General features: G+C 45.7%; 4 protein-coding genes across 4 annotated transcripts; all 4 read left to right on the top strand.

The window, feature by feature from the left end:
* Window positions 1-107: 107 nt before the first annotated feature.
* Window positions 108-1,206, top strand: N7478_003794 (uncharacterized protein; the record flags this gene model as incomplete). The annotated part of the gene is made up of 2 exons (XM_056920008.1): window positions 108-275; window positions 655-1,206. 2 exons carry the CDS (start codon window positions 108-110, stop codon window positions 1,204-1,206), a joined length of 720 nt encoding a protein of 239 aa, XP_056783166.1.
* Window positions 1,207-4,265: 3,059 nt separating this feature from the next.
* On the top strand, window positions 4,266-4,964 carry N7478_003793 (uncharacterized protein; the record flags this gene model as incomplete). The annotated part of the gene is made up of 1 exon (XM_056920007.1): window positions 4,266-4,964. The coding sequence occupies one exon, from the start codon at window positions 4,266-4,268 to the stop codon at window positions 4,962-4,964; it is 699 nt and encodes a 232-aa protein (XP_056783165.1).
* A 1,048-nt stretch (window positions 4,965-6,012) lies between these two features.
* Window positions 6,013-6,640, top strand: N7478_003792 (uncharacterized protein; the record flags this gene model as incomplete). The annotated part of the gene is made up of 2 exons (XM_056920006.1): window positions 6,013-6,335; window positions 6,445-6,640. 2 exons carry the CDS (start codon window positions 6,013-6,015, stop codon window positions 6,638-6,640), a joined length of 519 nt encoding a protein of 172 aa, XP_056783164.1.
* Window positions 6,641-12,042: 5,402 nt separating this feature from the next.
* N7478_003791 (uncharacterized protein) lies at window positions 12,043-12,339 on the top strand (the record flags this gene model as incomplete). The annotated part of the gene is made up of 1 exon (XM_056920005.1): window positions 12,043-12,339. One exon carries the CDS (start codon window positions 12,043-12,045, stop codon window positions 12,337-12,339), a length of 297 nt encoding a protein of 98 aa, XP_056783163.1.
* Window positions 12,340-15,808: the final 3,469 nt, after the last annotated feature.

The following is a 15,808-nucleotide window of genomic DNA, read 5'->3' as shown; positions in this document are numbered from 1 at the left end:
CATCGTCAAGATCCTCCGATAGCCCCAATTGGTCGGATTTTTTTGTCTCGACACCTACCTCGCCTCGTGATGTTCTTTCAGGTGCTGTCTTCCAAGAAGCAGACGAAATGGAAATAGATGGGGCGGCAGGATCACCTGCAGACAACGGAAGGTCTTGGAATGAGTCTACGCCTACACCCGAGACCCCCTTTCTAAGCCCCACTAATTCCTATTCTACACCCGGATCGAATCCACTAGCAACGCCTGTTCCAGAGAAAGAGCGCATCGACTACACGGTAAAAAATTTTTCCAAGCAAGACGGGCGCGCCAAGAGTTCTCTTGCCATTCTCTCAAGCATCACCCACAGATGTTCCTGCTAGCGCAGGCATAGGGAACGTCCCCAATACATTGAAACCGGCTGCCATTGGACGCAGTCAGGGAGTCCCCGTTAATAGCTCACGGTTGTATCCCGACGCCGAGAATGATCTCGATCCTATGTCCACGTTCACGACCGAAGACGATCTAGGAGATGAAGAAATGGAGTCCATATTGGAAGGTGTCCATCAATTTCTGAGTTATTCTACTGATATGCCAAATATGACCTTGGAAACGGAGCCTAAGATACCAGCACGAGTCGGAAAATCATCTGGAAACCCTCACCCCAGAGACGGCTAGGTCACCGAATCAGCAGTCTCACATGCCACAGTCTCAGAGCTCGCACTTGCATCGGCTTCGTCTGCCTCCTCTCCTGCAAATGTTCTTTCGCCTGTATCGCGTCAGGCTGATGATGACGTAGGGTCTGGGCATAGCAAGAACCGCAAACGAAAGCGCACCGCAGACGTTGATGATCCAACAGCAAGAACCGCAAGTCAGAATGCCACCTCACCTTATGATAGAATACAGGCAGCAGCATCCCAGTTGTCCTTGCTGGCTGATGATGAAGACTTGGTCGTTAGTGATGACCTCTCTTCACTCAGTTCAACTCCTGGAAGTCCTCTTCTCGAGCCTGCAGACCCCGGTGCGATACAAGAACCCAGCCCCCTGGACGTAACCTTTTCAAGACTTACTGAAAGGGAGATATCTAAGTTCGTAACACTGGTGACCATCTTCTCATACCTGACTTTCCAAAATTTCTGGAACGACATTCCCAGCGCTGGTTCCCGTCTGGCTTTTGGAGTGGTGCGACTTGGAAGATTAACCAACCTCGAGTATGAACTCGTCACCTGATCGCGCAGGCCTTATAAACTATCTTGTGACTCTGCAAAATGAAGATGAGATGCAGTATTTGAGGCTTCTTGTTTCAAGGGTTCTTCTTTTCCTTTTGCACGAAAGGTAAATTGAATGCGAAAGAAGAAACGGCACTGCAGAGACTGCTATCAAACAAACTGCCACTAACAATTTGTGCCACACAGGTGGGCTGTCGGGGCTTGAGAAAAGAAGAAAGAAGAAGTCTTTCCACAATAATAAACGAATTGGGGAGTATTGGTGGTGGTGTGTCCGATTTTTCGGCCCCGGCTTTCTCCTGCGGTGTAGCAGGGTAGCGGCGAAGAAAATGTTAGTGCGATTGTTCTGAGGAAACAAACCGGTTGTAGCTGACTGAGATGCAGAAATAATACCCACTTTTCCTTGGATGCTTTGATTGCATATGTACTCCACGACCAGCCGCATATTGTTAAACCCTACCCTGCGCTTGGTGCGGCAGTAGTTCACTTATTGACAACAGGCAAATTTCCGCACGCTTTTACCCGGCAGTCTGTACAGACGTGGGAAAACTGTGCTGCCACGGCGTCTCAACAAACCGGTCCACTTCGGGTTTGGCAAGCTTTCAGCACTGAGGCGGTATCCGGTGTAGCCCAGGGCCATCTTCAAGAATGGATGAAAATGCCTGGAAATCGCCTGCTTGGTTTGTGAATCTTTGTGATTCCTCGTAGGCCGCCTTTCTTTCGGCGTTGAGTTGGCGCAAACGGATATGTAAGTGGCTCGGCGAGCTTGTGACATTTAATGAACTTCAGTAGATAAGATTAGGTAGTATCAGTTATTCACACCTGAAGTTTGCGTGTTTTTTTTCAAAGTGCTGCATAAGTTAAGGCACTGTCATCATATTCAATGAAGATAATCCGCGATCCTTTAGGCATATTAGCCAATTGTTGAGTTTCGGATTTCCACTCTTAAGTATATCCTTCTTGGTGATGATTGTATCAACGGCGAAGCTTGGCACGTGGATGCCTGAGTCCATGGGTTCAGGGTTAAAAAATTAAAAATATAAAAAATATAAAAAATGAAAAAAAAAAAAATCTCGCAGCAGAATCGGGGGTTGCTGTGTACCAAATGCATGTGGTACTGTATGAATCTGCAGGGATGGTATAGGTGGTTGGCCCCGATCCACAATTCTGAGGGCAGTTTGATCAATTTGAAATAATGATTACGAACCTCAGTTGATGACCCCTCTATTCCTACCCGTTCCTGGTCATTATTTTTTTCTTTCGCCCTCTGTTTTCGAGCTTAGCTTCAAGAAACAAAAGCTGACCCTTGACCCTGCCATTCTTAGACTGTTGATCACCGCTTATCGCTATCGACCACCATTTCACGCTTTCCCACCAACCATCGTATGTACAAATTGCCCGTGTTTGACTCGGACATTTATTTTCATTTTGTCCATTTTATCTTCGTCATATCAACGTTCATGGTGGCCTACGTTTATTCGGCTTTGAGGAGCTTAATGCGAATCAGGTAAGTTCCAACATGTAGGGATTATTTTCCGCGGTAGTGATGAGTAGACTCTGTCTGGACCGACCGGGAGAGATATTTAGCCAACATTTGCGCTTGCCTGAGCCACTGATATTGTGGTGTGGGGTTGAGCTCGTGATGCCTCACCGCCCGCCGTAAATAAACTCCCCCTTCCTCCGTTTCGTTGGAACACGTTGTTTTCTTAATCCTCAGTTCAACGATAATGCTACGTTTAACTAGTCGGTTCATGCAATCTTTCTTTCGGCGAAAACCGTCTCCGGTTCGGGATTCCCCTCGATTACGTGCTTTGCTCGACCCAGGCGACAAGTTAGAAGAAGAAACCTTGCGGTGGTACTCGCCAGATCTCTTTTACCCAGTGAGAATCGGTGACGTCTTTCATTCAAGATACCAAGTGATTGGAAAATTGGGATATGGCGGATACAGGGTAGTGCTTTTCAACGTCGGCCCATTTGTCCGACATGTAAACTTCCCCAGTATCCGGATGCACATTGGCGAATGCATAAAGCACATGGGTTAGCTGATCAACAGGCAGATCAGAAGGGTTAAAATTTCGGCCATAGATTGCCTTTGAAAAAATTAGGGTCAACTGATAATCTCCAATTGCTTCATACCAGGTCTTACCCAATTTACAAAATAGGCCATAGAAAGATATCCATCTGTAGCACGAATTTCAAGCTCTGCGTCATTGGCACGTTCGGAAATACTTGTAGCATTTGCTAGCCATCGCAGGCTTACTAAAAAATATATTAGAGCCCTCATGGCGGAATGAGACCTTCAACATCAAAGGCGCTCGAGATTCAAAAGCAGGGTACGTTCAAGTATTTGTATCGTTGGGCCTACGTGGATGCTCGCCACCGCCAGAAGGTCACTATAACGGATCCATCGTGTTTACTCAAAGACTAAAAATTAAGAAGGACTGAGCAGAGTTTTTCCATGGAAATGCAGCGATATTCTGACCGGAGATCCAGTAGTTAGCAAAATTTGAGTTTGATTCAAGGATCGCGCAACTTTTTCTGGCTCTATTTCGGCAACTATTAAAGCAAGATGCTGCTCAGTCGTTGGAATTCCAACGCAAATCTACACATAATGGGGACGAACTGGCTCTTGTTTAGCCGTTGAAAAATATTCACTAGAGATCGGGTAATGTGCGGTAGGGACCGGCGACTAAAATCTCCATCCATGCAGTCCTAAGTTGCTAGATTAAAACAATATCCATATTGTACAACAAGGGTGGGAAGAAAAAGTTCCAACCACATCTTCACCAAGCCTGACTCGTAATAGTTATTATGATTCTCAAATTTGACCAAAATTTAATTTCATAGGTGAATCCGAGTTATTGACTTCATCATAAAAGCGCTGGCGATGGAATGGTCCACATCAGCAGAAATTCGGTTGGCGCCAGAATTTTGAAGGGGCAAATTCATTTCGCTTGCTTAATCCTCGGGCCTAATCTCGTCCTATTTATTAAATCAACCTACGGCCCGGACACTGACTCTAGGGTACAGTCATTTGGTTACTGAAAATGAGAGCTCAGCACGATGGAAGGCTCCGACATCCTTGCGTTTCGCGACTCTGTAGTCGTTTCTATCCTTGACGTTTTTGGAATCTCTTATTTCTCCATATTCATATTACAGTGCCTCTTCTTTGACTTCCCTGTTGCTCAGTCAGACATAATTGACTTGCTTGCAACGCTTCTCTTCGGCATCGGTGTCATCTCCTGGTGTCTCTTGAGCCTCGCACATCGCATCCTTGTCCTCTTCGGTAGCAATGGTGCCCCCAATTGGGAAAAACTTGAGTTTTTGGGTGTTCTACTCCTAATCTATACCACAACCATCTCCTACGTGGCGATTGAATTTTCTCCTTACCCCGTTGTCCAACTTGGGTACTCTTGTGCAATCTCGTTATTTTTTGTGACGCATGTCGTCGAGTTGTGCTTGATTTCTTCAAATGAACCCACAATATGGCTGCAGTTCCAATATCACTGCACTTGTTTAGGCTCACTTGCCATGATACCTATACTCCACGCTATCACAGGCTCATTAGGGGAACCGACTCAACTTGCCAAGGAATTCACCCGCCTCGCCGTCTACAATGGTATCGGGGCTTTGCAATACTTAGCCCAGCCATGGGAGAGGATAGGTCTGTTTCATGGTTGGCATCCCAGTTTGTACATCATGCACCTTATTTTGATTTTCAATGCGGTTATAGCGTCGACAAAGCTTATCCCTGTACGTTAAGAGGTAGATGACCGATAGTCAATCATAAGAACACCAATCTCATTCTCTAGCAAAGCCAGTTCAGATAATTAAATGCCAGGCGATATGCAGCTAGTCTGAGCGCCTGTACCGTCAAACTGGTTTTGGCCTCCCATGGTAACCGGATTGTTTTTTGTGAGCCTTGTGCACTTTCGTCCAGAGATCAAGGTGATGTAGATTGGACTTTCAGTTGTTCCATACACCGGTAGAAAATTACTTTTGAGTTTCTGTGTATGGCTGAGAGAGATCGAACGTCTAACGTTGAGCGTCGGGCGTCGCAAGGACCGAGTGAATTCACAGCACCGTCACATCTTGCTAGCGAATTGCGTGCTAGCATGTGCAAAGCCAAATTGAACAGTTTGGTTGAAGTTTAGTGCGTGTGTGTGTGATCGAGCTTTTCTTTTTGAACGAACAGTTAATAGTACCGTCGAGCAAAAGACCGCTTAGAAGATTATGCCCTGTGTGTGTGTGTGTAAAATAAACCAATGCCGTGATATCTCTATACGCTACGTTTGGACCCAGAGGGCAAAAGGGCATGGTGAATCAATGGGCGGTCGGTAATCGGTCTGGAGGGTACAGTACCGAACTGAATATTAAAGACGGGCAGATACTGATGCATCCATGTCTGTTTGTTTATTTCAAGGGCCTGGAACAAAGATTACACGGAGGAGGATCATTTACATTTAGTCCGTCCGTCAGAAAGATGATTTGCTCAACCGAACTTTACACGTCAGAACACGCGTCGTTTTTGCCTTTCGTCCTGCTTACACGGTCTCCTGTGAGGCTTCGAGCACTGACATGTAACGTGTAGTGAGTAATTTCCTACATGAAAAAGCATTCCGCATGCAACTCTCGATCAAAATCTCAAGCGTCTGTGTTCCTGGGCTCCATACCTTATACAACTGACGGGCGAGTCAAGTCTGGAACTGCGCTTCTGAGTAAACATCAATCTATTTTAGCGTATATAAAGCCTTTTACCCTTCCAAGTTAGTCTTCTTCCCAAAATCCCCCTTCCATACAATCAAGCATCATGGTCTTTGAGTATGAGCCTAGCATAGCTCCAGCCACATTTACAGCGACCTGGCGTGAGAATTTCAATTCACAACAGCAGCAAGCCTCCTCGGTTTACAGTAGCCCTGTGTCACCAGCCAGTGATGCTGGCGAGGATTGTGCTTTCGAATACGATGTCCAGTCGCCAGGTTCACCACGGGATGGTGATTACGTAGCTGCAGAGGAGGCTGAAAATACCGACTGGGAACATGCATCTCCAAGCTTGGCATTGAACGGCATAGATGATTTGCAGCGAGATACATCTGAGGTATCAATCGCTTTGGTGGGTACGTTTATCAGAGAGTAAGTGCAAGCACCCCCCCCTAGCTCAATTTTTTCTAAAATTCACCCTTTCCAAGGTTAGATAGCCGAGTGCAGTGAGTTCCCAAAAAATTCTTCAAACAATCGGTAGTCCTGACCTGGGGGTTAGGCTGATGGACAAGAAATTCGGACAACAAGATGCCTGGAATGGTAGAATACAGAAGTATATGGAAGATGCTTTGGAAACACATCACAAGATAGACCTACTAGAGAAGCAGGTAGCGGCTTTGCAGGCGAAGTTAAGTGCTTTGAACAACAATAAAAAAACGGCTCATCCGAGGGGGTAGGACATCCCAATTGTCCGGCAACAATTGAGCTTATAAGAGCGCTGGCCCTGATTAATTTACAGTAGTATTTTCCTGTGGAGATCACTGCGTGTCTCTCAAGTGTTCTAAATTTTAGTTGAGGATAGATCATTTGATTGCCATGGCTCATATGCATGTCAAAAATCAACTACTCAGAAGAAAAGTCTGACATCAGTGGATCCACTAGACGCGCTCGTGTTTTGCCGCTTTCCGTTCACGGTCTTCGGGGGTAGTCTATAGCCAATCATCATCATGAATGTCCTCAAAGCTTTGTGTCTCCCCAAGAGGCCACGCCAGCGCCGTGATGTCTAGTTTTGCACGTAGATGCGAGGAGCCAAGGGCTAGTGGCTATGAGTCAATGCGCACCTTGTGACCCCATTGTTACATCGACAAAAGTTGGGGTCGAGACCAAGAGCACTTCGCGTTGTAGCGTCACCGTAACAATGGGTAAATTGATCACGAAGAACTAAATACAGATGGCAATAATGATCCCTTATATATCCAGTCCTTCCTTTCCGAAGGAGAGGTTCCCCTTTCCCTCCGTGAGGCATCCTCTCCGCTAGAGAGGTATTTCCCTTTCCTCTCGAGCGGTTCCCTTTCTGTTGGAAAGGTGCCTAATCCCGTGACTCGAGTGTTGTGACTCGTCACGTGCCTCTTGTTGCCTTGGGCCTCTGCTCCCGGTCCCCTTGGATCCCAGTCATCTTTATTCAGGATGATTGGATCTCTTTTGTCCATTTTTGACACTTCCTCATAGTGGGTCCGTAACACTGCGGTCGTTCCGTCTGTGGATCTCATATGGGCCGGGTCCCTGTTTCTGCGATGATTCTTTCAAATGCCCGTTTTTCAAACATTTGGTGAAGAACAGATGATTTCGCCCAAAGCAAGTCTTTTGAAATTGCAATTTGTGGATGACCACGCGTGCTATTTACTTTTGTATGACCATCTCTTTCTAGCTCATTATGATGATAGAGTGTTCATTGAACAGGCTACTGGTTGACAGAGCAGCTGTCAAACAAGTGATTAATCATCAATTTCATTCAGCCAGAAGAGCAAAGCTGTTAAGAGATCATGACCATGCAGGTTCATCCGGGTCAGTAGATTTTGAGCCTCAATGAATCCCTACAGGTTGTTGGGCAGTTGGAGGTTAAGAAGGTAGGGACCCATGCGGAGGTTCAAAACCAGGACTGATTTGAGCACAGTACATGCATGGCGATGGAGGAAATTGATGCGACAAATCACATCGACAACATTGAATTCGAAGAGACTGTCTTGCGCAACACCTCGGGCTCTTTGCGTGGGATTGTCCTTTCGTTGAAACTTAGCTGGACATGGATATTAGCCTATGACTGGTGAGTCCCCTGTCACGGTGAACGTTGGAGCATTGCTCACTGTGGAAATTCCAGAGTCAACTGCTTTTTCATTATCCCACGGACACTTGATCATTTCTATTTATGAACTATCGCAAGTCTTGTCTTGTAAATTTCGTCAGCTGTTGACGTACCTCTCAGTCAACAGTATGCATCAAATTAAAATTTTGGCGCAACATTCGACTAACAGAAATAATATCCCGAGAAGAAACAGATTTCTCCAGCGACTTATATCTCGAGGGCTTTGGCGGCTATTGCACTGTTGAGCTCCCGTTATCGCAGTCATTAATAGATGGCCACCCTTTGCGTCGGCGCGCCTCGTCATTCTTAGCGCACTCAAAGACACTGTGTTCTGGGAATCAACATTTATTGAGTACATTGCCTGGCTTTTTATCCACAGCCCGGGAGTAGTATAAAAGCAGGGATCTCCCCCTTCTTCTCTAGACAAGAGAATATTCAAAATCATCTCCAAAACGACCATGCGCCTCTTCCTTAGTCTGTTTGTTGGCAGCATGCCAGTGGTCTTTGCCGCAACTTTCCATCTTTTCGATGTTGACGGAAAGTGTTTAATTTATTCTGTGGGCAATTTGGATTGCACTGGGTCTTCCGAACCCTTCGCCAACCTGATTGGAAGGAACTGCTATTGTGAGGCGTCTCAACCAGCAGTACGCTGATTTTATCGCTAATCAAGCTCTTCTTCTAGTTGGACAGTCAACGGCTGACGAGCCCCGTACCGTCAACGTCACAATCTGCGACCAAGACTCAACAAATGGTCATTCAGCTGCCACCGTTCGAGTTGATCAGACGGGTCTAATCTCATTTCAGAACCAGGGCGGGCAAGCAGCGAGCTGTTCGATCGACTCCTCTTTTCAAGTGGGAAGTGTGTGCACTGTTGGTAACGAGACAATGGATCAGGCGACGAATATTCCAAAAAGGCGACGCAGACAACCGCAATACATTCTACCCTTACAAAGGCGACTTTGGCCCCTGTGGTAACGACGGCACAACCGTCTGATTGCTAATATATTAGGCCCCTGGGACATACTCCAAGGCCTATAGAGGACTTTGAAGATGTCAAAATCCGCAGGAGAAGATCACCACCTTTCATATTACAGATTGATGATTCAGCGCGTGCTTAGATCCTATATTACTGTTTTTGTATGCAAAGCGCACGTAAGCGTACGCATGGGCTATACAACTAGCTTGCACGAATCAGGCAGGATCGCTCAACTCGATCCAGCATCTAGATAGAAAAACCCTCTCTGAATGTTATCCAGCTGTTCTATTTCATACGTGTTCACCCCTATCCGACAGAAGATACCGGCTAATGGCTGCTGGCACTCCCTGGACGGCCGAAAAGATGGATTTGAATGAGTTGTATTTTCTCGATGTGAAAATTCATTGAAAGGTGGCCAACGACCTGCAAGCGCTCTAGTGGAGAGGTGCCTGGGATTTGACATATTGTTGGCAGAGAACCCGCTCTAGGGCCGAGCCAGAAAGTGTTCTGGGATTCTCTTTGTACAAATGGAGACGAGCCCCAACGAATCCTTTCACTGACTGTATTTTGAAAATCGCTTGAAACACCACGGCGCTTGACTAAGTCCGAGTCACGTTGTTTGCCCCCTACAGGGCATTGCTAATTAGGAACAGCGAAAGTCGAAAATGTGTTTTAGGTATATGGTCTCGAATATTGACCAGCAGTGGCGAGGGAATCATGGGGGCCATTGACGCCATGAGGCCGCGCGCATCATTGGGCGTGCACGGCCTATGCAAGGACCATGCCTTGATTTTGTGTTGATACCCCCGTTGGCGTTGTATTCAGCACGGGCCTCTCGGGTAAAGGAGAGCCAAGCGGCCAAGGGGCCAAGACAAGCACCGAATGATCTACGCATATCGCTGCTTATACTGGATTGATTAATGTCGAGACCTGGCAATTAGCTTACCAACCCCGTCACTTTGTACCCTAGTCTAATGCCGTGATAGGAGTACAGCTTCCACTGAATTTCACGTGCCTTAAGCGTTGCCCAGTATAAGAAAGCCTTCAGCCTCAGGTGTGCGCCTAGATGTGCTAGTGTGGTAGCTAATTGTAGCAACATATACGTGTTTGTGGCGCATGGATAACACGGCGAGAGCAATTCAGAGGAAGAATTGGTTACCAGTCCAGATATAGCATATCACGATCAGCCTAATTACTCGCTGTACTAGCTAGTGTCGATAAGGCCCCATCGTGCCTTCTGAGTGGTGCTATCAAGCAAGAGAGGTTGCGTGTGGTAGCTATGCATCGCGCGTTGCCGCGTCACCCCACGTGCTGGCCACTGCTTTTGGCACCGCAATATCGGAGGGCAGGTCTCAGGAATGCCAAATTTTGTCTAATCGTCACAATGCACGGTATTCTCACGAAGGGCCGTAAATTCCTGCGTCTTGTGCACAATTGTGCACAACTGCTAATGATTTGATATCACATCACTTTTCCAAATATAGACCTCGCCCATTAGGTCACGTTGAACGCCCACGCCTACATTTTATTCATTCCTCGAGCGCCCTCGAGCCGGTGGGGAGAGGAGGGGAAAACCCCAGAGACCCTTTATGTAGGTTGGCGCGGCAACTCAATCGAGAGGATGACACACATAGGCGACGGACAAGACTAGCTCCTCAATGTAGTGTAATATCATTCCCAAATCGCTTTGAGCGAATAAAAATTCATCCGGCGTTATTCAAGTTGTTCTCACCTCGCATGCGCCGTCAAACCCTTTCATATTTCCCTATGTTTGGTGTGTTTGGAAATAAGAGAAATGATAACCTCGTTTGCCGTGAAGGGACTTGTGCGATCTCAAGCTTTTTTTTCTTTAACTGGTTTCCATACTTAAAAATCTGTCGAGTCGTCCTCGATTCTTATCATTGGACACCCCTTAGTCGACCCAAAAGTGATGATTGTCTTCCGAATTTCCGATTGCCCCATTATGGTGGCTGCGCTATGAACTCGAGTCATGCGAGACAGGTATTTTCAACAGGCCTTTGCTAACTTTCGGAGTATGTGTTCTCCTTTGAAATTCTAAAATCGAACTCAAGATAATTTTGCCCGGACAAACGGCGTATGACGTGTCACAAATATGACGACGATGGCCCAGTCAAGCTGCTTGATCAGATCACGGAGCTTCTTTTGAGATTAAGTATCAATACAGTAAGTATTCGAGGTCGACTCATTTTTCTAAAAAAGTAAAATGTTCTCCGTTCCGAGAAGTTTTATAAAAACTAAGCCGAAAGTTTCGTCCTCGCGTCCAACGCTTGCTGAACAATGACATTGAATCTTGCGTGCCAGCGAATAATGGTGTGGCAGGTATGCTTTATGCAAAGGGTTTTTGGTGACAGAAGACCTTGGATCAAAGTGCTTGCCGCTGAATAATGCTGAAGGAGGGCCATCCAGTTGCCTAAATACTCCTATTCAAATGGTCGTTGTTAGCATGGAGACCTTAAATCGATGAAAATGAAGAAAAATGGTCGTATCGATACCTCCAATGTGGCTAGCACGAGAGTCGTGCATAGCGTTGCTATACTATAGCTTTCTGTGCGGAGAGATTGACGCAAAAGATACAGAGCTTGACCGTAGTATAGTGAATAAGATGTTTCGTCCCCCGAGGAGCAGCTCAGAGCGGAGTGATAGGCAGAGAAGCTCACAAGCGCATAGGTCAAAGGTTCATAATGCAACGCCAGCGCGATCAGATCATGTTTGATGAAATTGCTTGAAGCGCCCAAAAAGAAATGTCTACAGCTGAGAAAGTTCCGTAGATAGGCTAAATGAAAGCGTACCTGCCCAGAGTAGCGTTGAAAATGGAGCTGTGTAGCCAATGCACCACCAGTATTTAGTCCTTTCTCACGACGCGACATACTGTTGGAATGATTTTTGCTCGAAGCCAACGGGTACTTATCATCTTTTCCATCTTGATCATTCACCAACGAAGGGCCTTTTTGCATAGAAGTCTTGTGCATGATATCCGTAGGCCTGGCAGTAACAAAACTATGCCGATGGTAGTTCCTCTTCCTTGTGGTGATAGCGATTCGCTCGATATCTTTCCTTCGTGGAAGACAGTTGCCTGGCGTTGGGAAATCGCAAGTCCAACCTCCATTGTGACACCTCTGGCAAACCGGATGGCTCTCGTCGCACTTAACCCTTCGAGCACGGCATGTAAAGCAGCCGCTGCGGCTTCGTTTGTGCCCCTCTCGTTTCAAAGTCGACTGGCAGGCGTACGTCCTCTCTCCCATGTTTTGATGATAAAAGTAGGTTTCTTTGGCGATGGCGATATGCCCGAACTTTGATTATTGAATTACACATCCACCATAAAATGACCAATTGGGGTGGAGAAGTAAGCCGGTGGAGCTGGGAGGTGGAAGGCATGTCCATTGGCTGACCACATTGGATCGCCACGCCCTAAAGGAAACTTAGATCGCAAAGTGTGGTTACTGGATACGACCTGATATACTTTCAGCGACGGTATAGAATCAATTCAAAGGCCAACCCTCGGTGTGCCGGAGTCGCGGGCTCTACGATAAATTTTAAAAAGACAGTAGTATTGGAGATCTCTTGTCGCTCTGATGAATTGGTAGTTTTGAGCAAATTTTCGATATTTCTCTCTCCTTCTCCTTTCTTTCAATCATCGAAGAATCTCCGATGATCTCCCGAGGTTATGATCCATACATAGGAGGGACGTGCGAATCCAGCAACCTTCTGGCCAACCAAGCAGGCGAGTTATGACATCATCATACATAATAATATGTGATGAAGCGGGGCCTACACAACAAATTAGGATCTAGCGTAAAGGCCTAGAGCTTCGTCCAGAATGCCTCAGGGGCTAGTGTGGTGGCCTGTGAGAGGCTAGCAAGCAGCAGCCTCAGAGCGTCGAGCGCGTATGCATGTCTCGGGCTCTGTCACACAGCAAGCTGGGTCCCTTGGGTCCCCACTAATGAGCGTCGGCTTCTCATAACGCCATTCATTCCGCAAGAGAACCTCCGATTCCATGGTCACAGAATGCGTTTCACAAATTACTCTGGAAGCAAGGATCGAAGCTAAGCATCAAGCCGGCTGCTACTGCATATGAGCGATACCTCTCACAAAATGGGTAGGCTTTATTCATGCCTCATTTGGAAATGACAACGGTATCGATATTGTACAGAGAAGAGAGCCAAGACTCTTGCCAACTACCCGGGCATGAGATTAGCTGCAATGATGCCTGCGTAGGTAGTAGGTTTTTCTCTGCATATATGGCAGTTGTTAATTGCAATGATCAACTCAGGATAGACGTGCCAATCATTGGGCCAAAGGTGTTTAGGTCTAAAATTAAATGTATTTATCACTGGAGGGAAACCATTGATCTTTGAAAAAGTTAAATCTGCATTCAGGTCCCGACGCTCCATCAGGTCGATCAGAACCCGCTCATGGAGAAACCACAACGGGGCAGTTTTGAATTTATTGAACCTATTGGGCGAACTGCCTAGGGTGAAACTAATAGGATCCATAAATAAGATGATAAAAAATCTTTGTAGATAGAGCTGGAACAGGAACTTGAGTTAGTGACATCCAACTTAAAGCAATGACAAAAACTTGAAAATTTCCATTTTTATATACATTGCTATTTAGCTCGGTCATTGGTATTCAAGCCTCATCAATGATTTTGGGGTCATGTCAATGGTTCTTGGTCTGAGCCACTGGTATTTCTTCTTAAATGTCTTTCACCGAGAAAGGTAAAGAGACGTTGGATGCACGCGTTGTTCCTTTAAAGAATATTTTACATTCCAGGGGCAACGAGCAAGGCTGTATATATGAAGAAGATCATTTGACTTTGTATCAACTTGCAACTCGCTAATAGACTCTGCGATGCAGTTTCTCCCACTTTAACAATGGAATGAAGTCGACCATATATCACAATACCGCCTATTAAGGGCTTAACTCAAATAGCGGCAACATCATTGTTCTAGACTTCTATGGGAAATACCGGAGTTTTCGTGTTCCTCCAATATCTTAATAGTTTGGAAGATAAAGGCTCCTCGGTCGAAGAAAGGTAAAGGCGATTCATAAGTCCAACGACCCTGGATGTAAACTGCATTGAAACTCTATTTCCAAAGGCAAAATCAACGATAATTGCTAATTAAAAGGCTCACCATCTGGATGCCGGCGAATTATTGGGTGGACAGCACGCGGTGACCATATGCACTCAAACCGCGACTCGAGTAGACCCCTGCAATTTTTGCCCTCTGGAGAATGACATGGCCCAAATTTTGAGAAAACCACATGAAAAGCTTAGTCGACGATCACTATTTGCTCGCCAGCAAGAGGAAACTCAAATATAACGCTGCGGACACCGCTCGTGGATTTTGGCCTTTGAAAGAGGGTATTAGAAAAAAATGGAAAGGACACCATTCCGCACTTGTTTTGAGCATTTTGCAATATTTATATCATGATCGGGAAAGGCTGGTGCAGTGCGTCTTCCCATTCTTCTGGGCATCAACGAAGAGCCTTAGCCGAATAGACCTTCGAAGTGCATGGCTCGGTGAATACGACAACCAACTTCGCCTCGGACGTTCTTGATCGCTTCAACAGAGCCGAGGGATAAGATGACATGATCCCTCAAAAAAAAAAAGATTGAAATCTTCTCTTTAATTTTAGCTACCACAAAATTATTAGCCAGAATCGAGTAGCCTTGGAATGTGGAACAGGTTTTTAGCGCCAACTGAACTTTGCGCCCCGAAAGACTAATCACTCAAGGATTCGTACTCAGGGGCCAAATAAATTGAGTGGTCAAATGTGATGCTAATTCTTTTTTACATCTCGAATGATAAATTTTAACATTTCCTGTGTCAAAGGTTTGAATGTCTACTCCTAGCCCTGAAAAAACTAACTAGGGTTGAGTTCTTAAGCCGTTTTAGTGATAATTTCAAGATTCATGCGAATGAGCTGCTACTGAAGTTGAAACGACAAGACTCGTAAATTCAGGGAAACATTGTATACCTTGAACCATCCATTCAGAAGAAAAGCTGGCTGTGGGCTGCCCGAAGACTTGAAGTCTGTTGAGATTGAGCTTTCCATTCAGTCAAGTAAGTATGTTTCTTCTTAGCTGGCCCATTTCTTTGATGCATACTAAAACTGATGAACATTATTTTCAGAATTATGATTGAGACTCAAGCCAGATGTCCCGGCCATAATTTTGCTATCATCCAAGCTACAAATGGGAATATTCTTGTATGGTGCTGCTATGACTGTTGCTCGGGACCCTTTTTGGCTGTCTGGTGCTGTAAATTGTGTCAGTATTTTCGATGCAATTCGTGCTATAATACTAAATTTCAGCCACAATCGTCTGAGAGAGAAAATCGACAAGAAACGTTCAAAGGGCTGTTCATTTCATGTAGTTCATTTATTGACTTTTTTTTCGGCTTGAATCGAAGAAATTTCGTCAAAAGTGATCAGCCTGAGATGGAGTCAGCAGGCATATAAAGAAATATCTCACGAGATGACAAGGGAATCAGAGGTCCTATTCGACGCACAAGAGACTGTCTCAAGTCATAGTGATGTAATTTTCGTCGGGCTTCATTAGCAATCCCCAAGTGATAACATGTTACGGTCCTTATTGTTACAGTAGAAGGTACTCCGACAAACGGAGACGAACACATACAAGACTGAAGTGGCAAGTACCAGAAAACCAACGATGCGTGTTCCACAAGCTTTGCATGTTGATGCCCTGGAACGAAGTGAATAGAGTCTAGGTAGTTGTTCAGATATATGTATATAGGAGTG

Source organism: Penicillium angulare, assembly GCF_028827245.1.
Source record: "Penicillium angulare strain IBT 27051 chromosome Unknown utg000003l_segment0_segment0, whole genome shotgun sequence".
Lineage (NCBI taxonomy): Eukaryota > Fungi > Ascomycota > Eurotiomycetes > Eurotiales > Aspergillaceae > Penicillium > Penicillium angulare.
The sequence above is the reverse complement of the archived record's forward strand: the minus strand, read 5'-3'. Positions and strand labels throughout refer to the sequence as shown.